This window comes from Ammodytes marinus (genome assembly GCF_949987685.1).
Source record: "Ammodytes marinus genome assembly, chromosome: 7".
In the NCBI taxonomy this organism is placed as follows: Eukaryota; Metazoa; Chordata; class Actinopteri; order Uranoscopiformes; family Ammodytidae; genus Ammodytes; species Ammodytes marinus.
This window is the reverse complement of record NC_137211.1, coordinates 8,007,488-8,033,559: the sequence shown is the minus strand read 5'-3', so window position 1 is coordinate 8,033,559 and position 26,072 is coordinate 8,007,488. Positions and strand designations below refer to the sequence as shown.

Below are 26,072 nucleotides of genomic sequence, written 5' to 3'. Positions count from 1 at the left end.
AACTCATAAAAAGCTTCATTGAATGTTTTAATAATTGCACTGTATAGATTCCCAAAACATGTCTTCACTTATATACTGTTTTATTTTCTTAATAAAATTGGAAAAATAATGGATGTGTTGTGTTGTTTATTAAAACTGGGAAGAATTGTACAAGATCGTGTCGAGTCTATGGGTGCAGCAGATTAATATGTGAAAAGGTCCAGGGGAGTGGGATTTGCGAGTTCGTCCATTCTTCTCTGGTTTCACACATAAGTACCATACAGTGGCGGGCAAATCAGATGCTTGTAGGAAAACGAGACCATTTTCTGCCATGGGCAACTCATTTCACGCCATGCTTTGTTCTCTATAGCTCCAATGGACTTGGAGACAGTGAAACAATGTAGACTATCGTTTGAGAAAATAAACAAATATAAAAAAAATGTGGTAGGCCATACATTTTTGCGCGAACTTCTAAATCGATTTCTGCCAGTTCAATTGTTTGGCTACCAGCTTCTCTGAAGTTTATTTAAAATAAATCCATATGCCCATATAAAGCTTTTGTCAAACGTGTCAGTCTTACGTCTCTGAGGCTTCTCACTGGAGTGATATTTAGCCTATAATCTTCACGATTCTGAAACACAAAAACCTCACGTTCCTCCCTCTCTGCATGTCAGGTGTCAAAACCTATCCAGTGATGTTTGTTTTGATCCAAAAACGATCATATATTATCCACGATGAACTGTTCTGAATTTGTCATCTGAACTTGACTTAACTACTCCTGAAAATTACAGTTTTGACTAAGAACGGAAACTTTTTTGATGACCCATAACTGCCTTTTGTATTTGAAGTGTAGTAGTAGTAGGCCTATAGGTATAGCCTGGTATGCTATGTTTTAAAAGCCTATACTTTACCTAACATGTGTGCGTTTTATAGTTTCCAGTATTTTTTGTTAAGGCTACTGAATACTAGCCTATACAGTGCCCATCACTGAGACTATGCAGTGTTTGCAATATAAAGGCCATATGCGTTCCCTTCCGCTGCTTTGGCCGCAATGCCATAACGTGTCTCTCCATTCTTGAGAAGGATGGCACCTTACAGCGAGGAGAATCGCTGAAACGCCCACAGCTCTTTCAGATATCCTAGGCCTATATTCTGATTCTGAAAAGACACTGTTGCACCATGGTAGAGGGGCGCTTCAGTCTGTGCAGTGTGAGGGTCAAAATAACTGCCTGGTTTGTTTTATCCAATAATTTATCCTTTTAGCTAAGACTTTCTGTAAACTATGCTCAGCATTGTTTATGAAGCCTGTTTGGCTTGCCACTTGAACAGCGACGAGAGAAAAAACAGAAGGGAGTGAGTTATTTAGTAGGCTATTTGAGTACAAATATCCTTGCAAGGACCAGCTCATCACAACTGCTTAATATTATCAGCCGTAATGCCATGCGGTGTCAGTAGGCTTCCTGACGACTTGTTCAATTAGACTTGTCCAAAGACTCATAATTAAGCGTGAACCTAATATAATAGGGCTCGCCCTCGGTAGACTGTTTCCAGCTAGACCCTCAGCAAACCGTGGAATTACCTTTTGGCACGCAGAAAGAGCCGTGTCCGATGCTCACTGTTGCGGGCAGGTCGGGCAACAAACAAATCGAGCTATCCTCCAAACTGATTCAGCTGATTTGAGAAACAGTAGCAATAGATCTGCCAGTATAGTTGTTGCAACACGGAGCTGTGTGTTGGTGCACCCCGAGTGAACGGGGTACAAATAGGCCGAAGTGTAAACACATAAAAGGCTACAATTGCCGAAATTGAATGCAACTAGTCTACATTTTGACAGTAACCTAAGTGAAAAGATAGGTAAGGGGTTTTCAAAGTGGGAGGTGTAAAATGTGACATAATATAGCCTGGTTTTATGGAAACGTTTGCTAGTAAACTACTTCCCTATCAGGGAAATGGAAGCTGTTAACTCAAAAAGCGATTCCTACTAGCAGAGGATGGTTTCGAACCATCGACCTCTGGGTTATGGGCCCAGCACGCTTCCGCTGCGCCACTCTGCTGTGCAACATTTGTTTTACTCTGTCGAGAAACTGCGCTGTGAAACAGCATAATTATATAATAGGCCTATGACACTCGGTGGTTATGGTTAAGGCTTTTTGTTTGTTACCCAGCCGTGTCTATCTGCACAAAACACAACCTCTTAGTAGCCAAAGATAAACACGGGGACGTTTCAAAGTTGGTTAAAAAGTGTTACAAGCTGAAATGTGACCTGCCAGAATGTGTGACCCTAGAGGGCGCTGTTCTTATTAATTAACCCAGTCTCATAGTGGGGTAACTACCCTTTTTAAAAGGTAAACTTACCTTTTTTGGAAGGTAAATTTACCTTTTAAAAGGTTAGTTTACCCTTTAAAAAGGGTAGTTACCCTTTTTAAAAGGTAAATTTACCTTTTAAAAAGGGCAACTACTCTTTTTTGTGTAGGCTACCTTATTGTAAAGTGTTACCAATTAACTTGTATGTTCATGTAAACAGACCTATTCATTTGTTTGTACCTTGACATGTCTTCTTCAGAAGCATCAGCTGTTACTGTGACGCGTTGTGTCAGCTGATGTTATAGACGACAACCAGCCGTCCCGCCAGAAGAGGCAGGACGGCGGGCACACCGATTGATGCTAGTACAGCTGGAGACGCCTTTTCTCTGTGGAATGGCCTGGAACCTCCTCAGCAAACGGTCCTTCCACTGCTCCCTGCATTTTTTAGTCAAGTCCTTTTCAAAACTGAGCTGAATGAGGTGGGCTTTGCGTGGATGCAGCAAACGTTAAGCTAACTTGACTTACTGTGGTGGAAGTCGCAGAATCACGACATGCTCATACTACTGCAGGTTTCTTTACCGGATTAGTATTAGTAGTTAACCAGCGTCTGATATCCATTTTCTACCTACCAGGGCAGGCTAGGCTACTCATTTGAATTTGCCGGCTATATAACGCCGTTTCGTGTGAGGCATTCTGAATAGTGATAGGTTTACACATATGTCAATCACATAGTCTATATTTTCTACATATTTTTTATTTAGTTTAATATTTTTTGCGATTTGACATATAGTATCTGACATCATATAGATCTGAGCATAAAAATTAAAATAAAAAAGTAAAATAAAATTTATTTTTACAAGGGCAAAGACATCAAATGGGCGGGCCCGGCCCGGTCTGGCCTGCCCTTGGCGCCGAGCATGCATCTCGGTCTTAAATGCAGTTTATTGCTGCTGATTTTTGCCAATATTCTTTTGATGCTCTGACAATATCGTAAATTATTAGTCTGTAATAGACCCTACTCAGAGGCTGATTTGCATCATCATTATCATATCTCATTAATTAATGAAGCACGGATTAAATAACGGAACTAACCTCAAATTAATGTATCAACCAGAACACATTTACCAGGGTTTATCACACAGTTTTTACATAGGCCTAATGTTTAAAGAAAAATGCAGAAAATTCCTACCTTTAACTTTTGCTTCAACCAATATCAAGGTCAGTAAGGCTAGATTAGATATGTAGAGTGTCTCCGGCCACACCCTTCTGAAAGCAGTTCATTGTCAAAATGAGAGTAGGCCTAACTGATCAGTCATACTGTAGGCCTATATCTTCTGTAGGCCTAACTGTGAAAGACACCAAACCTGGGCTTCCCTTTAAAGTGGCAGTTGTGACAAGTAGAGCATTTTTCTATAGTGTTTTATATGAAAAGCTTGGGTGGTCCTCCCTTAAAGAGAAACGTGAGGCACATTGGCAAATTTTTATTTACAAAGCCTTGACCGGGAAGCTTCCTCGTTATTTAACAGAAATGCTGCAAATTTCAGATGAGCTTTATCAGACTCGCTTCACTGACATGCTTATGCTTTATGTCCCACAAGCCCGGTCTGAGCTGGGAAAGACAGCTTTTAGCTTCAGTGCCCCCGACTCCTGGAACAACTTACAGCAAAAAATTAAACTAAATACCTTCATATCCTTTAACCAATTTAAACAAATTATCTTAAATCTGCCAAACTCTACCTGTAACTGTTTTTATTAGGCTATATTGTACTTTCACCCATTTTATTTTAATTGCTGCCACTCTTCACCACTGTGTAAATGTTTCAATAGTTTTTTCTCTTCACCTGTTGTTGTGTATTTGATGTATTTGCATTGAATATGTTGTATGTATTGTTTTTTCTTTGAATTTATTTTGAACTCGACGTCATTGTAAATGAGGGTCACCCCTCAATTGGCCTCTCGAGGATAAATAAAAGTTAAATGAAATGAAATTAAAATATACATTATGTCTTCATTATGTCCATCATGGTGCGCTCAAACTCCTAGGGGGAAAAAATCAGCTTTTGAAAAGATGCATATACTGCAGTCAATGGTCCTACTGCCTGCAGTAGCCTATGGCTCTCAATTCTCTGCAGTTTCTAAAAACACACTCTGAAGCATCATGAGGTTCATTTAATCATTTCATTTTAGTCATATCTTTTTAACAAAGTCATTTTGTGAACAGGAAAAGTATAACATTTAACACAATACATATTTGAGTCATAAATAATTTAATATGTTACAAAATTATATTTTAATATTGTAAACACAACAAGGTGCAAAAATCTATGACATAGCAAAGTTTATCAGGGGAATGTGATGTTATATGTTTCCAAAGAGAAATACATTTAAGTGAACTGGTCCAGCTGAATAGGCTGCAAAGTGTGAGAGGTACCCTAAGACATGAGAATTCAAACTAAACATTAAAATGACCACATTCAGATGAGAGAAAGCTTGTATGCAATTTAATTTTATTCATTGCATTATAGTCCTTACAGTGTTACTGATATCATTTAATAAATCTAAACTCCCACACTTTTTCTTTCATGTATCAAAAAGTCTCTCAATTTAAAAAAAACTCACAGAATAGAACCTTTAGCATGTGTGCATTTTATAAGCTTTTTGTTAAGACACAACTTACTATTAGTCAATTTGCAATTATACTCAGTTTCCATTCTATTCACAACATTTTTAATTTGTGACCGTTTTTTTGTGGTTTCTGATACAACACGAGCATTTCAGATATACTAATGTTATCAGCCTGAAGGGTGTGATTATTTATCCTTTGGACAATTGGAAATCTTGCCCTTTTAATTAGCTATTTAAAAAACTGTGGTGCTTTCTTACATGTTGGCTGCTGAAACAAAATAGAGGCGAGGTCAGGCTGACTTCCTCAATTGATCTGCATTGATCTGTATTGGTCTGATGTTTCGTCACCAATGTTGTGCCTGATGATCTCCAAAGTTAACACAGATATGAAGAAGAACCGGGAGGAAATGTTCCAAAACAAGGTCTTATAAAAACAAAAAACATCAAAACCATGAGTCCAATACCCTTCATATATACATGACATGTCAATCTTTGAAAACTGAATTCACATTTGTACTAAGAATTTAAGGGTTTTCACGTTATATCTCAATATCTCACACAGTAAATTTAAAACTATTAGGCAACAAAGAGTTTGGGATTACCATTCTCTGTTTACTTCAACATAGGGTGTTTTGATAGAAAAGTTGTACACCATGATCACAATAAAATGTATAATGTGTAATGTCCCTAAGTCAATCTCAAGGAAAATGGGCACTATTCAGGGAAATTTGGTTTTCAAAGCAAATTTGTCCATACACCAAAACACATAGCCGGTACACCCCAAATAAAATACAATTTAACTTTGAGATCTTAAGTACAAAAAAAGAAAGAAAAAAACACCACCCTACCAACGGCCTCCTCCAATTTGTTGAGCATTTCATAAGAAACAACATCAAACAGCAAAAACAAGATGTGGGAATGATCACGCCATTAAAAATGCCTTTATTCATGCCAATGCTGGAAAAAAAAGTGTTGCACGTGGATATTTTGTGATGTGAAAGCTGGATAACAAGACCATCAAACCTCCTCACCAGCCTGCATATGAAATCGATGTCAGGCCCATTCAGAAATTATGTCCAAAGCTCCCAAGGCCATTAAGCAAAACAGATATTTGGTGGTAAAGTATATATAGTAGAACTGTAAGTGGCACAAGTAATGAGGCCAAATAATCCATATGTCATTGTCTGATAGCCACCAATAATCCAGTGGTTTTTATTAGAATAACTTCAGAAATAACATTGATATTAACAACAGGGAAAAGTTGCTTTTAGGTGGTGGAGCCGACAGAATCAGAGTGAAAGGTGATGTATCCCGAGGACGAAGCCGAGGGTGTGCTTACAAAACTGTTAGTGCTTCCTTTACTCTCGGCCTTGCTGTGGTGCTTCTGATGCCCCCACTCCTGTCCAGCACCAGCCCCCGCTCCACCGCCTGTCCGGGGCCTAGAGGCAGAGTGCCCTTGATGGCTGCGCCTGGGTGAGCCCCCTTCACACTGCTGTCTCCCTTCTCGAGGGCGCTCCCGGCAGCCTTTACCACAAGGCCCGGGGCTCTTCTTCCCAGCAGGTCTGTCTGGTTTGGGGGAACCCTGAGGCGAATTCCCCCGACTGCTGCTCCTCTTATGTTCTGAGAGCCGCCTGAGCGCTTGAGGCTCGCGCTCAAAGTCAGTGAGCGTGAAGTGAGGGAGGATGACTGAGTGCTGTTCATACACATTGGGGATAAGCGAGATGGTGGAGGCACGCCGCGGGCTCTTCCTGGGGCTCGGCAGCGGTGTCTCATCTATAAAGTTAATGACCTCGTCGCGGCTGAAACATCGCAGTTCGTCCTCGTAGCGCTCCCCGTCACAGACCACCCGTGGCAGGTGCTTGAGGGAGTGCATGCTGTCCTCAGAGCGTCGCCGCTTGCGATGCGGGTGATGGTGATGGTGGTTCTCCTCGTGGTAGGAGACCAGGCTGCTCCTGCGCCTCTCGTGGCGTGGCAAGGTGGAGCTGTAGTGGGCACTCACTATCATGTCCTCGGTGGAGCCCCATCGGTGAAGGTATGAGGGGATCAGGTCGCTGGTCCACATGTCGGTTTCGTCGTGGGAGTATCTTCTTGTAGGGGGCACCTGGAGGCAAAACACAGACACGGCCCTTCAGTCTATCAATACCACTGACATTCATTCACCTACAATTCTACAAGCACACAAATAAAGTAAGCACATTAAAGGTGGAGTCAGCGATTGTGGTGAACGCTTGTTGTCAAAAGCCCTTTTTGTCAAAATCAGTGAATATCTCCTCACGATCTGCTACCTGTCTGTAGTTTGTGTGCGCTGTAAACGGGCATGTTTCTAGCTACGTCGGGCCCCCTTGTTTATATACAATTTGTTTACACACCATTTTACAGAGACTAGGCTGTATAGCGTGCACACAGTATGGACAGGAAGCAGATCGTAAGAAGATATTAGCTGATTTTGACTAAAAGTGATTTTGACAACAAGCATTCTCCAGAATCACTCACTCCACCTTTAAATAAGCAAAAAGTTGTAAAACATTATTATCATTACTTTTTAATAATAGCTAAGTGAAAAAACTTTTTTCTACAATGTTCTCGAAACAGAAAAACAGGTTAGTTGAAAAATTCATTCATTCTATTTTTGGTACCCTGATTGAGGTGTAGTGTTTGTGTAAAATCCTACATGTTGCACATATAAGTTGTTTGTCCAAATTGTTAAGTGCAATATTAACTTATTGATAATCCCTCAGACATGGATGAACTTTTCTTTTTGTTTACATTCTAACATACATCAACAGGGTTATTACTGAACCAGTATCCAACTCCTATATTTGGAGGTGAATACTGATGAATTGATTATTCTCTACATGTTATACTCACATTCCATTCTGTTCTGACAACTATGCAAGAGAGAGAGGGTTTGTCAAGGTGACGTCAAGAGCCACAAGATTGATATCAGCCTGCCCCCCTGTGGTGGGTTTTAGTAAATGCAGAGAAATGAGACAGCAGACGATACAGTAGCATCGAGTGTATAAGGTGGGAGGGCTTAACAGCAGAGGGCAGCACAAGCATTTGAACGAATTGAGATGTAGGACAGACTTGGCAGGATGAAGACGCACATAGGCATACACACAAACGCACAAGTCAATAAAGCCAAATAAGCTTTATTTTGCAATCAAACCATTTGAGGAGTGCCATAGCAATTCTCAAATGGAGGTGCAACTTAATAATGATTTTAAGTGTTTTGTTAATTCATGGTGTAATTGGGTCCTTACCCTTCTAGCAGGTACACAAATAATGTCAATGTATCACACTTCAGTCAGTCTTTTTACTACAGATATCACAAAATGCACCTTTCTTGTTTCACTGTCACACATATACAGTAAGGGATAAAACAGCTAAATATTGCTTTACAATCATATTAATTGGATGTGTATCGTGAAGACGTGTATCGGACACAAAAACAATGGATGGAGTAATGGTTTTGTCTAATGAAATGAGCTACTGTATACATCTCTGTTTGAAGGCTTCTTAATAAGTCAAATTGAATAGAAATCCAATCTTGTAGAAGTCTTGGTGTTTGAAAAAGTCCATTATGTTGGACATCTGGAGTATAATACCAATTTGACAATTACTTTTTTATATTCAATAAGAAAATTATTCAAGTAAATGTAAACTGCTTGAGCTGCAGGCTACACTGAGAAATGGAAGCCCTTGCTTAGTTGTTTTCTGACAAAGATGACACAGTGTTAAGATGCTTTGCTTAAGTTAATATTGTGTAGGTTGCATCAGTTGCATATCCTCACCACAGACTTCCAGGCCAAGTCCAGCAAGATTTTCACCATAATCACTGCATTAATCAGTACTTTTTTTTAATTAAGTCAATATTGAATCAATATCTAATTCTGGACCCGAATGTGTAGTTTTCATAGAGAAGTTAGTATTCGAACCGAAGCAGAAATACTGTTTTGTTGAATTGCTCTAGAAGGCTGCATATTATAAAAGTGTTGGCGTTAATGCATGCTGAAAAAGAGCATTTCACAGCTCTGCATCTGACTGGGATGGATGCTGGATACAATGGACACAATGCTTTTGGGAAGAACATGAGCAGATATTTAAAGTGCTTTCCTGAAACCTTGAGGTAGCCCTGAAATATAGAAGGTAAATCAGTTACTAAACTCTTACCCTCATACAAAATAAGGATGGAGTAACTTGAATGTAGGTGTATGGCTGGACACAATTGTTGACAAATGGAGCACATCTCAAATGTTGATTGGACTGTTGATGGTCATATTTACCAAACATTAGTCGGACAGAGTATGTATTTTTGATTCTAATAAAAAGGACCAAAATGTCTTTGGCATATCTGGGAGATACACGATCATATAATGTCTGTTGATTCCAGAAAATTCAAGCAAGATACTTCAAAGGCCCACAAGGCCATTTCACCATGCACATAAGCAATGCATTTTCATTTAAAAATAGTTCAATTGATCATTAAAACAAATGAAGAAAATCAATAAAAATATACCTGCAAATACTGCATTTTATCTTCCTGATGTTCCCTCAATGGATAACCTTGCGGAACCCCCCTTTCTAAGGTTGAGAACTCATACTTGGCATTACGGTCTACCGTCACGATTTCAGGCGCCGAGCTATAGTCATATGGTCTGTCATATATTAAGTCGGCATGAATTCCTCCATCTTGGCTGTTTTCTGCAAAGTGCAGAAAAGCACGAGCATCAGAATTAGAGAGCAACGAACTCAATACACAGGACAGACAGACAAACAGACGAATAGATAAGAGAGACAAGTTAAACTGTTCTCTGATTTGTTGATTTTTTTTCCTGCAGGTCTGCTCAGGAATATGAGGTTTGGATCATAAAAGGTTTTTCTACAAAAATGACGGATAATTCAATTGACATGTTTTGTTAGGGGGTAAAAGCCCCATATTGGTTCTGAATTGAGAAACAATTCCAAAATAGTTGTGTAAAGAATCTTTGAAGGTACAGGGTTTACGGGTTTTTGGAATAAAAAAAACATAAAAATGTCTGAAAAGTGTTCTTGTTGTATAAAGACCCATTTAACATGTTTGTTTTCCTAATTACTGCATTCATGTCTGATATAAGATCAATTGGAGATGGGTGTAAAATGCTGATCTTGTGGAAAATGTTGGCCAAAAAAAGATGAAAGATGAAAGGAGCTATTTGCACAGGCAGCTTGGCATGCAAGTCAGTAGCTTTGGAAAAACAGGAAACAATCCTTATACATACAACTGTGATGAGTTATACATGGCAAGCCCTCTGGAAAAAAAAGCAGAGAACTGGCAGTGTTAATTATCACAAAGAATATGGACTGCCTTGTGTTTTTACATGGCTCCTGCTGGACAATGAGCAGTTATCAGTAAGAATGTCAAAAGGGAGAGAATCAAAAGGTTTGAAAGGGTTAGAAAGAGGAGAGAAGAGGGTTCAGATTGGGTTGAGTTTAAACAGTGCCAATAGGGAAAGACAGATGGTTCATACTGAATGATGGTGATTTAATCATGGACCCAGTCCATAAACCGTTCTATGATTATCATGTGACCTCATTTTATGACCACATTTTGCTAAAGTGTCTGTCATTCTTGGGTGAAATGTTACATTCATATGTTTGCGATGCAAGATGCAAGTCTTGGACCTCTTTCTTTCTCTTTTATCTATTAGTCATATATTCACCGTGTCATTTAACTGAGACTTCTGCCTTCAAATATACAGTCATTTCCTATGTATGTCAGTATAATCTGATCAGTTGGTGGAAATCCAAATCACCTAAATATAAAAAAACAAAAAAACAAAACAAACAAAAATCATGCATATGTGAAAATAAATATATAATATTAATTAATTTGATATTTATTTAAGTTGAGATTTCCCAAGAATAAACTTGGGTGCATCCCTTTGTGACTTGAGGAAAATATGACCATCATTATGACATGAAAGGGATTTTCAGCTCTACTACAATCATTCTTGTTTCACTCTGGTTGCTAACAAAGAAATGGGCAACCACTTCTTTTATCATCCGCTCATGCCAGGGCATTTTAGAGGAAAGACTGCCCAGTTTAAATGCATTGGAGTGGAAAAGAAAAAAGTGCTGCAAGCTAAATATGTCCTTTGTCCAGCAATATTTCATCCTTTTTTTGACATCAATCTCATAGTTTGGCAAAGTGAAGCATTTTATAAAGTACAAACCACACACAAACACATAGAAAAAAATATTTTACAAACAAAAGTTGATGTTAAACCGACATCAGTTTTGTCTTCTGACAACAAAGGTCACATGATAGGTCACATGATAACATTGCCCACTGATTTCAGACCTCAATATACATCAAAATATAAGAAATACTTACCATTCAAATGAAACTAAATATGTAAAAGAAACATGTTTAACCAAAGTGATGAGCCATGATTGCTGTTGTTGAAAGGTCTTCGTAATAATTCTACTAACTGTTGAACATGTCCCTCTAAATAAACTGTTAATGTAATAACTTATCCTATGTTCATGGTTATTTATTGTCTTATATATGTATATTTTTTATTACATAATATATATTATTTCAAGGCCTGGTTCAAATACAACTCATGGTAGAAAGATGTCCATATCCCCATACAAATGGAAAAATCAATCACTCAAAAATACACATTTGCCATTAAAAAACTAAAGCTGTAGCTGTAACTTTCATTGTATATAATATATTGGTTCATGCTAAAAATGTCTTTAGTTTATAGCCTGATGTTTGATAGAGATCTCCACCTCTGGTAGATGAGGTACAGTATGATGTTGTGTCTATGATTTAGAATCCTTCGATACATTTGTGCTTTACAGAGATGCTGTAATTCACAATACCAATTTCTTCTCAAATTATGACAGATAATCCAGTGGTCATGATAAAAATAAAAATAAAAGTTTATAAAATCATCATACTCTTTCTAAGCCGGTTATCATCAAGTATTTGTGACCAGAAGAGAAAAACTATTTAGAATATTCAAAGGTATTGCATATCAGCTCTTTTCAGGGTGTGTGAAGAAAAATAAATTTCAAAGCACAGAATGTGACTTTAAGAAGATAATGTATCAGCGGCATGGTAACATTTCTGTAGCCAATCAAAAACAAAAAACTTTATGCCCAGATATGGCTGTAAAGAGTTGGTCTTTAGACAACTAAAATGTGATTTTGGATGGTTTCTACGAATGTTTTGACACTATTACAAGCCGTTTCTAGTCTACAGATGGTCAGTGTTTCATTCCAAAATGATACATTTTTGGTGAAGTATAACTTGTGATAGTGACAGACCTGTTTTGTGACAGCTGCCTCAGAAACTGTGAGCTAGAAATCTAATTTGTTTCTAAGAATCACAGGTTTATCATACTTCTGTCTATAAAACAATGAAAGCATTAATCTATCCGTGCAAGTCTCATTGATCTTGCGCTCGACCGGAAACTTTGAAATGATCTGGCTTCAAGGCATGATACAGGATGACCCCTATCCTCCGTTCCCTTCCTGTAATATTGCTGCCACCAACCACTTCCATAGGCCAAGAGATAGAACCATACATGTTCAGATGCCACATTTGTCACTGTAATTCCTATGACCAAAGACAGTCCAGAACACTTCTAAACACAAATGAATATTTATTCTTAAACCCTCAATTCAGAGAAATGTGCTTAGTCTTTAACTGTCAACTAAGGCAAATTATTTGCAATTTTACCTCCGATTGTAAGTGCGAATTATCTTTGGAACTACTTTTGCCAATTCTTAGTTTGTGCAGGCCCTCTGAGAGCATTTAACAATACAAACTCCTACTCTTTGGAGCCTCACTGAGCTGTCTTAGGGAATAGGAATCAGCATCCATATGCACATCTTAAGGTGAAAAGGAGGGAGTAAAAGGAGGCAGAGGGACCGACAGTGGCTTACCCTCATCCACGTCGTCATTGGACATGATGGCCACGCACTTCTCCCACACCATGCGGATGTCGGCCCGATAGCGGTCACAAGCCCAGAGGAACATGGGCAGCAGGATGGACTGGGCTATGGAGCACCACAGCACACACAGCACCATCCAGTTGTAGGAGCGGTCGAACTTCAGACTGGCAAAGCTCACCACCTGGGAAGGGTCAGCAAAGGGTTACGGAAAGAAACCAAACCGCAGCAAAGCAAAGTTCTGTTCAATATGATTATTTGAATGGGCTAAACAGTGCAACTACTCCTGTTACTGAAACTTTTCTGAATTTTAAGTGTTTCCTTGTTGGCCGCAACCATCTAATGAATCCTATGCGGCATGTAAAGTAAACCCCCAATCAATATGCACAGTATGAACCAAGTATTAGAAATGATGTACTTTTATTGTGTATCTCAAAGCAATCCATGTCCGCCTTTATAGAGTCAAGGAAATAGTGGTGGACACTTGATGTACAGGCTGCCCCCTGACTTAGAAATGAGAAATAATCAATTTGGATGTTTGGAATTTGTGATCCAATTCTAAAAAATGTCATACCTGGTTCAGATGCCTTCATTAGATTTTAGATGAAAGTAATTTTATCTAATTATCTTATTCATTAATTTAATCTCTGCATTTAGCCACTGAACTGCTTCTAAGTGCAGGGAAAGGTGACCTTGGTTCGTCTTTTTCTTTACACCAAGCATCAGAGGTAACATTGTTTATGTACCTTTGTGAAGCAACAGAGTCCTTTACCTGATCATTATAAGTGGCGGGTTCAGTGTCTAGTCCTTATCTCTAATGCATGGGGCCAAGACACTGATCAAAATGATTAAGTCCAAACCCATTATCTCGGGCGTCACCTTGAACTGGAGCACCGGCCGTACTCCGGCATCTTCGCTATGTGACAAGTTGTAGTTATTGAGTCTCAACCTGGTGTTGAACTTGTTTGTCTACTGAGTTGACCCAATCTTAAAACTGTGAGGCAGACAGCGTGGACAACTAAATATGCTGCAGGTAAACACAGGTTTTCCTTTTATCAGAACATATCACCGGCTGACGTTTAAAGCACTTTCAGCTCGAGACCATAATAATTGAATGGATATCCAGCAGAGTTTCATTCATTCTAATGTCAGAATGCATAATCCATTTTTATTGTTTTAAGGCTATGCTGGTTTTAGAGCGATGATGTTTTTCCATTAGCAGGCATTTATTTTGTTCTTGTTATTGTTCTTGTTTTGTCCAAAAGCTTTGATTTGTTTTAACCGACGAGCTGAACATCATAGACACTTATTGATTCAAAATGAATATTTATTTTCTGTGAAAACATTTTTAAAAAATAAGAGGGGGTAGGACCAGAAAAGTTTTCAACTTCTTCCTCAACGAATAGTAGAAATACTGTGGTGTTTCTACTATTCATGTTTTGTCTTGCATTAAAGTTGATTCTTTTGAACAACAAACAGCAGCTGTGGTGCCTAAAGAGCTGTGAACGCATCAGTTTTTGAGTATTTAACTCTTACCACCAAGGAGTTTCATTTAGTCTATACACCTTTATTCATATTCCTTTTTGGTTCAAACACTGACATGCTACCCAGCGATCTCTATTTTGAAAATGACCACATCAGTAACATTAAAAAACTCACTGAGGTGTCTCGTAAAAGCAAAAACGTAAACTTTATAATTCTTAATAAAACAGACTTTTAGGTCTATTTAAGTTCCCATTGAAAGCCTGTTCGTTATTGTGTTCTCCAATTTTATTTTTAAGTTCAAGAGATGAGGCATATCCGGAACATAAGAAAATATTGTTCTATTTTAAGGCTTTAATGAGAATTGCAATGAAAATAGCATGGTATTGCTTGTGAACTGCATATTATTACAATTGTTATGATATGTTGAGCTATGCTGCCACACTATATGGTTAAGTGTCATAGTACTACTTGCTAGGTGTTTCAGATTCAAGCATTAAAGGCTTGTGCAGATATAGTGGTGCTTTGTACAGACGTCTCTGCTTGCCTCAGGTGTACGGCACTTCATTAAAAAAAGGTCTGTCTAATGTAAAACTGACTACAGACAGATGGCCTGTACAAATGATAACAGAACGAAGGCAATGTATAAACTGACGCTAAGGCACTATGATACACATAAAGTTCTCCCACTTAGATGTAATAGAGTGCTACCCTAGCCAAGTCAAAGCCATTTGACAAAACCTCTACCACTAAAATAGATACTTTGATTTAAAAGTTTAGACTGTAATTCACATAGCCTAAACATAAGCCGAGGACACTGTCCAAGGACCTTTTTTCCTGATGGGAAAAGCTCTAACTGGCGTCTTGCTTTTAAGATGAATGGTTTGGCTGCATCACAAGAAATAAGCCTTGAGTTTTCAACAGGCTCTCAAGTGTGCATAGGAAACCAACAAACTGACACATTAAAAATGGATGAGAACCTGAGGCTGGAATTTGCAAACCAAATGGCGAGGGACTTACTGAAACATTGCTCCTTCACTCACCGGCAATGCACTTGACGGATCAGGTTCCCTAGGAAGTAAAAGGAAGTGACTCTATGCTTTAAAAGCCTGGAGTTCCCTAAAAGACAACAGAGGGAAATGATTCCAGTGCTCCACTGTCACCTCTATCTGGAACAGCAGGGACAGCTGGTGACCTACACACCAAACTGTTTAAATCTGAATTGCCCTGGACAACATATAGACAGAATACAATCAGCACTCCTTCCTTCTCCTACGACCACTATAGACTGTATATAAAGGACACACACACTACATCCATACACACTCCTGTTGTACTTGCAGCTCTAGATGAGCAGAAAACGTTAATATAAAAGATAAAACAGTCTGGTATGGTTTCAGGAGCTGTTCCCCTCAGCAAGTCAGTCTGAATCAGAGATGACTGCTATCACCTTTACCTCACTGTATGCTCATTTTGTGTTTCTGTTTTATAAATGGGTTCCAACAATTTCCTACACACCTTCTGAAAAAATAACAATCAAAATACTCCTGTGCTGTAAACCTGAAGTTATGTTAATCTTTTTTGGGCTGTCAGGTTTAAAGCAACATTTTTGGAATGTGCAACCTTCTCTAAGACTATAATTTTCTAATTGTTCAACACACCACCGACACTTGACATTGTCTGGTTTTATAATAATTTCCTTTATATAATTTCATATTTGCATTTAATAATGGATTACTATCTTTCTTGCCTCAAATTCAATCAGATTTAGTTTTTTGAATCTACTGTTTGTCTGTATTAGGAAATGATGTTGCTACTTGTGAAGCAAAAGGGCAGAAGAGTCTCAGAGATCTTCAAATATCTCCAAGAGGTCTCAAAAAAAATAAAAAAATTCTGCATCAAAATAAATCATGTTTGGGCAGTGAACTCACCAGTATGGGGAAGCCAGTCAGGAAGTCGTAGATGAAGACAATACCACTGATCAGGTATGTGATCTGCAATGATTGTTTGAGAGGCTCCGATCCATCGATGGATGACCTGCGCTTCCCCTGGGCGTCCTCCACCACTATGGTGGGGACGTTGAACTTGTTCTTGTCAGCTTTGTGGCCCGCGTGAATGGAGAAAGTCTGGAAGAGAGCGATGCCAATGCAGATCACACCCATGGCCACGCTGCCACCGATCAGCAGCAGAAAGCACACGCCGAAGCCCAGACCGATCTCTGTCACGATGAATCTGCAGTCAGAGGTGTAGAAGCGGTCAATGGTGTCGTGCCAGCCCACCGCTGGAAGCGTGGACAAGATGAAGGAGACCATCCAGATGCCCATCACTGTGTGCACCGCCTGCTTCTTGGTGTTACTCAACCTGGAATTAGAAGCACAGATTTTAATATGAAGTATACTGCTGTCAGGCCTTCAATTGTAAATGGCTTGGGCTATTTTCTGTGTGTATCTGCTTAAGATCCTAATCTGAAAAGTCATGATACTTCTTCCGCTATGCCCCTCACACAAACTATGCAGGGTCTTTGAAGAGTAATACTGAAAGTGTATGCAAGAATGTTTCAAATTCTTAAACATATTACAAAACAGAATTTGCTGCAATTTGCTGTAAATAATGACAGCAAATTGAGTGCCAACAACTTTCCCGTGTGCTAAATTGCCTCATGCATGATAAAATTCAGGCACTGACGAGAGGTCTGACAGTACAGTTCTATTTAATATGGAGGAGAAATATTTGTATTCTCCAGAGAGACCTATATATACAGTATATATACAGTCAATATTTATATATTCACACCATACCTACAAGTATGGAAAAAAAATTCTGTAAACAAAACAAAATGGTAGATCTGCACCTGAGACACATACGCTGAAAAAGCACCATCCTACACAGTCATCACTTAGATAAACTGGAGCTGAATAGAGGGAAATCGATGTTTTGCTGATGATAGATTGCTTTACACATCCCTCGGTCTATTTGTCATTTAGGTCTATTTCACCACGAAGGGATTTCTATTTCCTCTCACCTACAAGTAATTGTCACAGTCGAGTAGTTTGCTGAATGTGTTCGTGTCCTCCGGCGGTGTTGCACTTTTCAATGTTTGAAACCACAAGCGTACATCTAGAAATATGTCAGGCGGTTAATGGTGTTCTCAAACTTGACGAAATACTGTGCTATCCTGCCAAAACACCTTCACCCAAAGAGTGCTGAGCTGTTTAAGGAATCAAGAACAAATCATACAAAAAGAGTCCACCTTCTTTTAGTTTTGTACAATACGAAGACAGTCTTTTGGATGTATCTTGTGGGTATAATACCAACAGGCATGAAAACAAAATGCCACAGTTTACATAAAAGTACCCCCCTCCTATTTAATTTGTGATGGAGGAATATAGTAAATGCTTCCTTAAGTGTGAATTGTCCAGGAGCAATTGGGGAAGACAAACTAAAGAGAGCAAGAGCACGTCCCATATCCTTACTCTCATTAAAATCCTTTAGAGCAGGACTAGCTGGATATAGAATGTATCTCAACCTCACCTACAAAATGAGTCAAAAATATAATTACAAATATGTGTTTCTACAACTGCATTAGCTTACATGCACTGACACAATGGCAGTGGCACAGAGGGGGCGGCATTAGCCTCTGCCTTTGCACTATGGCTTTGTGCAAAGACACATGTAGGTCTTGCTGTCACCGTGAGTAATCATGCTAGCCTTTCCTGAATGTGCCTGGGGTACATACGAAGGCGATGGTTACGTCACCACGCTGCTTGAATCTATCACCAGAGAAAGAGAGTTGCGAGGGAGAGATGGTGAGCGTGGGGTGATGAGAACAGCTGCCGAAATACAAGGGTGGAATTCATAATTCAGGCCTTCGGCATGTGTTAATGTCAGAGACAAGGCAGCCGTGCAACCTCAGCAAGGCAAATGTGGCGCAATTACATGGTGCATGGCCTGAGCTCTCACTCCAACATTACGTAGTTAAAAGCAACTTGAAGACAAGAAGAGGAGATGCTGAGAAGGAAAGCCAATGTTTCCAGACACGAGATGAGAGAGGATATAGTCAGATGAGTCAAACGAGGGACGAGGGAGATAGAAGCGTTTGTGTGAAGCTTGATATCTCTGTGTGGGCATCAGCCAATAATGACAGCTGCACAGGCAATATAGATAGCAAGATTGAGCCTAGCTCTAAGAGGAAGTTTGCATATCTTATTTGACGCCTGCTTATCTGCAAAATTGGCCAAGCTGACTACAGGCTGAGCATCAGTAGGCCTGATGCCATGGCAAGAACAATCCCTTTGTTTTTCAGCAGGAGGAGGAAGAGTGAGGCAAGATATGTACCGTTACACTGAAATCAGAAATGATTAGCGTAAAAATTTAGAAATAAAAAAATGCTAATTGATTTATCTTCTCTTCAATGTAATGATGCAAGATGAATGCCAAAATAATAGTGTTCTTTTTTCATTAAATGAGATTGTGAAAGTTGAATTTTCACATCAAACAGCAGCCGAAAACACTGTGTTTTATAAGATTCAAATAATGGCTGCTTCTTCATATTAATCAGCACAGAACGTGCATTTTTTCCAAAACAGGCAATGATGTTGCTAGTGCTGATTTAATGTGAACATCAGATGTCTTGGGAGAACAAAATTGTGTTAGTGCAGCAAGGCTGACTGTTAATGTGAGGTGAAGCAGATCATTATTATTCAGTGTTACTTAGTAATATCACTTGTTGTGCGGAGTCAGACAAAGCTGGAAGCTAGCTGCTCAGTCTAGAGGGTTTTAAAAGGTGTTACCCTAACTAACTGCAACCAGCAGATGTGTTTGCAAGACAGAGATTCACCTCATGCAGAAAATTCCTCTCGATTTTAACAGGCTGACAAAAGACACTTATCTAAACAGCGGCCCCATCCAGACTGAACCATCTGCTAAGAAATGCAGTGTGGGGACCTAAATTTGCAGCCTAAATGTCAGTCTTGTCTTTCGAGGTGGCTTCGGCACAAACTGCGTTTATGGAAAGCCTTGGAGATAATCCACAGTATACACTGTCAACAGTTTAAATGCAGACTAATTATTTAGTAGAAAGTAGGTCCAATAAAAACTGTGGAGCCTTGGATTATCCACAGCGACCAGGAAATTGTTTCTGACACAAGTTGCTGCTTTAGAATTTGTTCATGTGATTTTTAATGCTGTGAGCAGTTAGCCCCATAACTATATTTCATTCACCTCTACTCTATTGAAGTGAAGACAGAAATCTGAGATGAAAATATCTTAAAACCTTAATATAGTTACCTTTTGATACCCAGCTAGATACTAAAAGACATACGTCAGGCATAAACAGAATGTTTTGTTGTGGGTGTCTTACCTGTAGTTCACAGGCCAGCGGACCATCCACATGCGGTGATAAGAGAGCGAGGTGACAGAGAAGCAGGTGACCAACGTGAGAGTGTAGAAGGTGGAGACAAAGACCTTGCAGAGACCCTCGTTCCACTCGTAGTTGGAGTGCTGGCGGCGCAGCGTTATGACACAGTACATGGTGATGGGGATGGCCATGTTGAGGATGTGCGTGCCGGCCAGCGTGCAGATGAGGAACTCGAGCGGCTTCCACTTCTTCTGCTTGGCACTGACGCTGAGGATGCTCCAAGTGTTGGCCAGGATGGACACGCCCGAGCAGACCAGCCAAGCAAGCGTGTTGGCGTTGATGACGTCATCCTTCATGGTGGTGACCTCATCCACCATATTGGAGCAGGGTGGGGCGGTGCCGGGGCGGGTGCGGCGAGGAACCGTCGGCTAGAGCAGGTACACACGAGGAGAAGGAGGAAGTGGTGATGGGCAGGAGGGGATGCAGGGTGTTGGGCAAGGCAGGCATCCTATCCGGGCGGGCGTGCATTCTCCATGGGACGGGCACAGCAGGGAAAGGACATGCTAGTGGTGCAACGCCGTGGGATGTTAGAGGGGGGAGGATGGAAGAGCCGGGCCAGTTCCCAAACAAGCCTGAGGCTGGGGAAGGAGAGAGTGAGAGAAGAGTAAGAGTGACTAAGGATGTTAAGAAAAAATGATATGAGTCAGACCATTTCAAATGAATCTTTCATCAGACATAATCCCTCATGCCAGTAAACTATTGAGGTAATGTTAGTAAAAAAAATTCTTACTGCTTATACTGAAACACATCCATTTCAAGTGTTTAAGAGTAAGACAGAGCAGTAATCAGTCAGCAGGGCTTATTCTAAACATGCTGCAATTGATATAACAGAGAAAACCATAAAGCTAGCTACAGTCATATGTAACTAGTTTTACAAAAAAACGTAAGTCACAGAAGTGAATCTACACAACCAAATATATTTTTATAATATTAAAGTGTAATCCTATAGGATCACCCTGAATCAAATACCATAAAGTAAAATGTGAAGCTTACAGTTAGTGCATAAACAATTAGTCAATTTGAACAATTCATTAATTGTGCAAGTCATTCATCAAGAAAGAAACATATAAAGCATCTGCAGATTCCAGCTTCTCAGATGTGAAGGTCTGCTGCTTTCACTGTAAATATAATACAGTATCTTTTTCCTGTAAGGATAATTATTCCTAGCTGCAATTGTACTTATTGTTATTTTTTGTTGATGGTGTCAGAAAGGGTCTTGATTTGACTCTAAAGCAAAACTACCCCTGATCGAATCGCATTTTATCTTGTTATAAGCAGTCATCAAAATAATATGCACTAAATGCTTGCTACAGTTCTGACTGAAGTACTGCTTTGGTTCCCCGGTTGCAGAGTGAAAAATGCTTGGCACAGCTGGGGCATGTTGTCACATCTATTTCCTGTCTTTTGGCTTGTCCTAATGTGCTCTGGGCAAGACGCCTGAGAGTAGACACTGGAAAAGATAAGAGCCAGGTCATCACCGCCCTGCTCTCACTTCCACTGATCTAATCCTCCTCTTTCACTCTTCGCTCTTATGGCACTGTGATGGCACTCTAAACATCTGCCAGCCAATCAAATTCAATCCTGCTAATGCAAGAGGTTTTAATGAAGAGGCATTCATACTCTCCTCAGGACCTGTGTCCAACTCAAGTGATTTTTCAGAGTTTTCAGTTTTTTTTTCTGGGAGTTTTTCCTCAGTCGAGCTTAGGGTCTAAGGACAGGGTGCCATATTGTATATGGACTGTGAAGCCCACTAAGGCAAATGGCTATTTGGAATATTGGGCTATATAAAAACAAACTTATTTTATTTTATTTTATTTTATTTTATATCAAGGGTGGAGAAACGCCAATTTGTTTCCAAGTTACAATTCAAGTGTGAAGTCTTAATTTTGTTCAAAGGAATATGTGGCATAGATTGTTCAAAGTTAAACAATGGTACTACATCATCACACCTACTAAAAGTAATGATGCCAAAATTACATTGCACAACAGTGTCTCATTATTGGATAGCAGAGGATAACACAATGCACCTACAAGTGAAATAAACAAGCTACCTGTGGTCCACACAACTTTTGTATACAAGATCAATTGTAATATGCCAGGGTAAATCTGAACAAAGCAAACAGATTTTATAAAAAGATAACAAAGCTATTATTTCACAAGCATTTGAAGATGAAGACATTGTGTTAAGAAAGTGTTGTCTCGCCATCAAAAATCACAACAAAAAACACATTTGACTGAGCTGGGACATGAAAAGATTAAGAATGAGTCATAGTTTTGATCCAGGAATCCCCAGATGGTTAGGATGGGCCGGCCCGTGGTCTGTGTTTTGATCAAAACCTCAGTTAAATCAAACACTGAATACAGCAACAGTGACACACAGTCCACCACAGCTTTAGCCAAATCCCTCCCAAGTCTACCTATAAACTGGTGCCATGAGGGAAATAAGAAAAATCCTTGTCAGTAGCACTGTAGCACTGTTTTGCCTGCAATAGGAGCAATAGGTTTAATAATGAGGAGATCAGTTTGGTGGCAGTGAGAGCCATTGTCAAATACAACAGAACAGACCGAAGTGATATGCAGTCGAGAGGTACTTGTGTGACTCTCAGCCAGCCAGAGTTCCAGGTCAATGGCTTTTCAGGTCTTAGACCCTGAGAGGATTCCTCGCTTTTAATTTTAGCTTTGCACATATTTCTCAATCTCACAAGATAGCGGCTGGCAGTATTGCAGCACCAGCATTTTCTCTGTTGACACCCTCTCTTTATATTTCCCATAGTGGTAACATGCTTCACAGTGTATCACACCCTGACCCTTTTCTTTTGATGCATGCATTGTTTCAGGCCCACAGATCAGGTCAAACACTTTCTCCATTAGGGTGCTTTCACACCTACCTAGACCGGACTGTCTGACTTTTTAGTTTGATCTGAACCTATTACAGGTGTGAAACCTCCCACTGATTACAGTCCGGACTAAACAGGAGGATCTTGGTCTGACCTAAAGAGTTGGTCTCCATCCGGATTATACTGGTCAGTGTCCAGTGTGAAAGCAGTTTTTGGATGGTTCGGACCAACTACAGGAAGTCCTGGCCGGCTATCGCCAGTCACAAAGAGGAGAAATGAGTGTTAACAGAATTTAATTTGCTTTATTGTATAATATTTTAATGCACAATACATGCTTTCTGGCTGTTGAACTTTGTCCCACTAACCAAAGTGTTTTGCTTCAAGTTGTTGTTAGCCTTGAAGAAGAAACTGCCTAATAAGATTTTGGCACATACAGAGGTATGACGCATTCATGTGCACAGTAAGAAAAGACTCCCTAAATTTCCCATATCCTGTTATCTGCCTAATTAAAAACATTTCTGCTTTCGCCAGCAAAAACAAGGGCTGGACACACCAAACTTAGTATGTGTTTGCGCACACACCACCTTCTCTTGCATATAATCTCTGTACACTGTTCATTCGATGTATTCAACCATGTATCAAGCCAGGTACATTGTTGTTTGACCCTTGTATGCTGTTTGCAAGTAAATTCACCTGCTTCCAAGAAGGCCTGACTCAGTTTCAATTATTCAAACACTTGGGTAGTTTGATGAAATAATTCTAGTAACAAATGGTCCTTCGAGTTGCCGGATCCAACATCTTCTTCTCTGGACAAGAAGAGCCTGCACCGTGAAGACGGGGGAGTCCAAGATCTCTCGACAAAAGACCTCCAGTAAACAGAGCTACAAAAGAGGCTGTCTGCAGACTCTACTTGGACGGAGGAGGGGTGACGGAATCCAGAGCCAAAACTGAGCGAGTCGAGGCTTTCTTGAAATCAGGTGAATATAAACAGCTGATTTTGTTTTGTCCAGGAATTATGGTAGTTCCTTTGTTTTATGTATTAGGTAGATAAACTAGTTTATGAAGCAGTATTTCTCATGGTTTTACCGTAAGGGAGAATAACTGATCGTAGTGTTTGGGAAAATGCACTAAAGAGAAAAATATTTCAACCTGTAGTGTTTGGGGAGATGCACTAGAGACAAACCTATCTCAACCTGTAGTGTTTGGGGAGATGCACTAGAGACAAACCTATCTCAGCCTTTGGTGTTTGAGAATTTACACTGTCAAAAACAAAAGTCTCACGTACGTAATTAAATGATCATTAGTGTGGGGTCGAGGGTGGTCCCTTTATTCTGACAGATATAGTTTGTTCCATTAAACTGAGAGTTCTTTGTAATTCGGGAAGGTTTTGTGGAAACAAATTGATATCTGGCTGCTTGTTGTTATTTAGCCTGGGGATATAGTACTGCTCCAGGGAGTTAGTCTATGACAGGTTGTTTATTTGTTTTGTTTTGTTATGTTTGTCAATAGTCTACAACTGCAGAGTAGACTTATTTGTTTTGTTTAGAATACATCACATAGGGTGTTCTAGTTTTAAATTGGTGAATTTTGTTAGTCAATTGGAGGGAATAGGGGTGTTCGTCCTGTTAAATTGATTAGATTTTACATTTAAAAAAAATTAAATTACTTGTAAGCAACTGCCCCTCTTACATATGATCAAATATCTGACTTTACATTTGATCCAAGCCCCCATCGTGAACAGTAAAGAGAAAGGTGGTGGCCAAAGAGATGATAAGAGAATGTTGTTGAAAGTGTAAGAGGAAAAAGATTGTTTGGAACTGATTGTTTATGGATGTTATAAAGAAAGAAAAAGTATGTAGGGGAAGGGAGATAGAAGGTTTTGTAAGTGTGCATACAATTGTTATGCTGTTATGATGGGTTATAAAATGCTTGTCTCCTAAAGATGACCAGAGTTCTGACTAAATTGCTAAACGCTTTAAAGTTTAGAGCTAAATATCTTGCCAATCCAAGACCCATAGTGAACCTTAAAGATTAAAGGTGCAGTCAATCATTTGAAGTTCCAGCATAAACTTACAAAAAAGCGTCCTTTTGTGTTCTTTTTATGAAAATGTTCACTGAAAAGACTTGTTCAATGCTTTTGATTTGAATTACAAGTTAAAGGGGATTTTTATGCTGAAAATATGATCATAATGTGTATTGTTGATATAAATTGATTCAAAAACTGGTTAACTGTAAAGACACCTATACTTAACCTACATGTTAACTTTTGTTATTTGAAGAACAAACTATAACACCATGTCAGATTTGGAGAAGTAGAGAGCTTCTCAGGAATGTGGTGTGTGTGTGATTCAGTCCCATGCAGAAAAGGGAGGGCCTGCCTGCCTGTGTGTGCTTGAATGCTGCCCAAACACAGACAACCATGTGGAAGAATGAAATCAAACCTATCCTAAAATGTTGTTGTGCGTTAATTGTGACATCTAGAGCAAGCAAAATGGATAGGATGATATTTTAGAAACAACCCTGGCAGAATGATGAGCATTTCTTTTGAGAACATGTTACTGCTCAAATTCATTCTGTTTCAGATGCAAGGAGAAGACGAAGCTGACCATGCTTCAATAAGGACAATTGGACACTGAGGAACAATCTGAATCGGTTATGGTAATATCCTACATAACCATTCCCCCAGTGACTGTGATATGAAGGACACTTTGCGTCAAAATGCCACAAAAGGGACTTGTTGACCATCAAGACGACCTAGGTTCCTGTTCCCTGGCTTCTGCAAAAAACTGTCCTCTCTGAAACTGTACATAGACGATGTGGCACCAGTACACAAACTTGCATTTTCACAACTGTGATGTTGATGTACTTGATATTATTCTGCTTGACTGAAATATATTTACTCATATGCTTTGCCCTTTTGCTTTGAAGTGTTGCAAAAAGTTGCATTAAATATTATAAAAAGGGTGGAATGTTAACAGAATTTAATTTGCTTTATTGTATAATATTTTAATGCACAATACATGCTTTCTGGCTGTTGAACTTTGTCCCACTAACCAAAGTGTTTTGCTTCAAGTTGTTGTTAGCCTTGAAGAAGAAACTGCCTAATAAGATTTTGGCACATACAGAGGTATGACGCATTCATGTGCACAGTAAGAAAAGACTCCCTAAATTTCCCATATCCTGTTATCTGCCTAATTAAAAACATTTCTGCTTTCGCCAGCAAAAACAAGGGCTGGACACACCAAACTTAGTATGTGTTTGCGCACACACCACCTTCTCTTGCATATAATCTCTGTACACTGTTCATTCGATGTATTCAACCATGTATCAAGCCAGGTACATTGTTGTTTGACCCTTGTATGCTGTTTGCAAGTAAATTCACCTGCTTCCAAGAAGGCCTGACTCAGTTTCAATTATTCAAACACTTGGGTAGTTTGATGAAATAATTCTAGTAACAATGAGCCTCTGATGGGAGAGCTGTA

General features: G+C 39.4%; 1 protein-coding gene across 1 annotated transcript in view; it reads right to left on the bottom strand.

Annotated features, from left to right (window-relative positions):
• Positions 1-4,558: 4,558 nt before the first annotated feature.
• Positions 4,559-26,072, bottom strand: part of gpr153 (G protein-coupled receptor 153) — a 31,498-nt gene continuing 9,984 nt past the window's right edge. The window contains exons 2-6 of the mRNA XM_080031558.1: positions 19,697-20,331; positions 16,269-16,698; positions 12,850-13,039; positions 9,428-9,612; positions 4,559-7,009 (exon numbers count right to left, since the gene is read on the bottom strand). Coding sequence (XP_079887684.1) covers positions 6,176-7,009; positions 9,428-9,612; positions 12,850-13,039; positions 16,269-16,698; positions 19,697-20,070 — 2,013 coding nt within the window. The 5' untranslated portion in view covers positions 20,071-20,331 and the 3' untranslated portion in view covers positions 4,559-6,175. The remainder of the gene's footprint in view (positions 7,010-9,427; positions 9,613-12,849; positions 13,040-16,268; positions 16,699-19,696; positions 20,332-26,072) is intronic.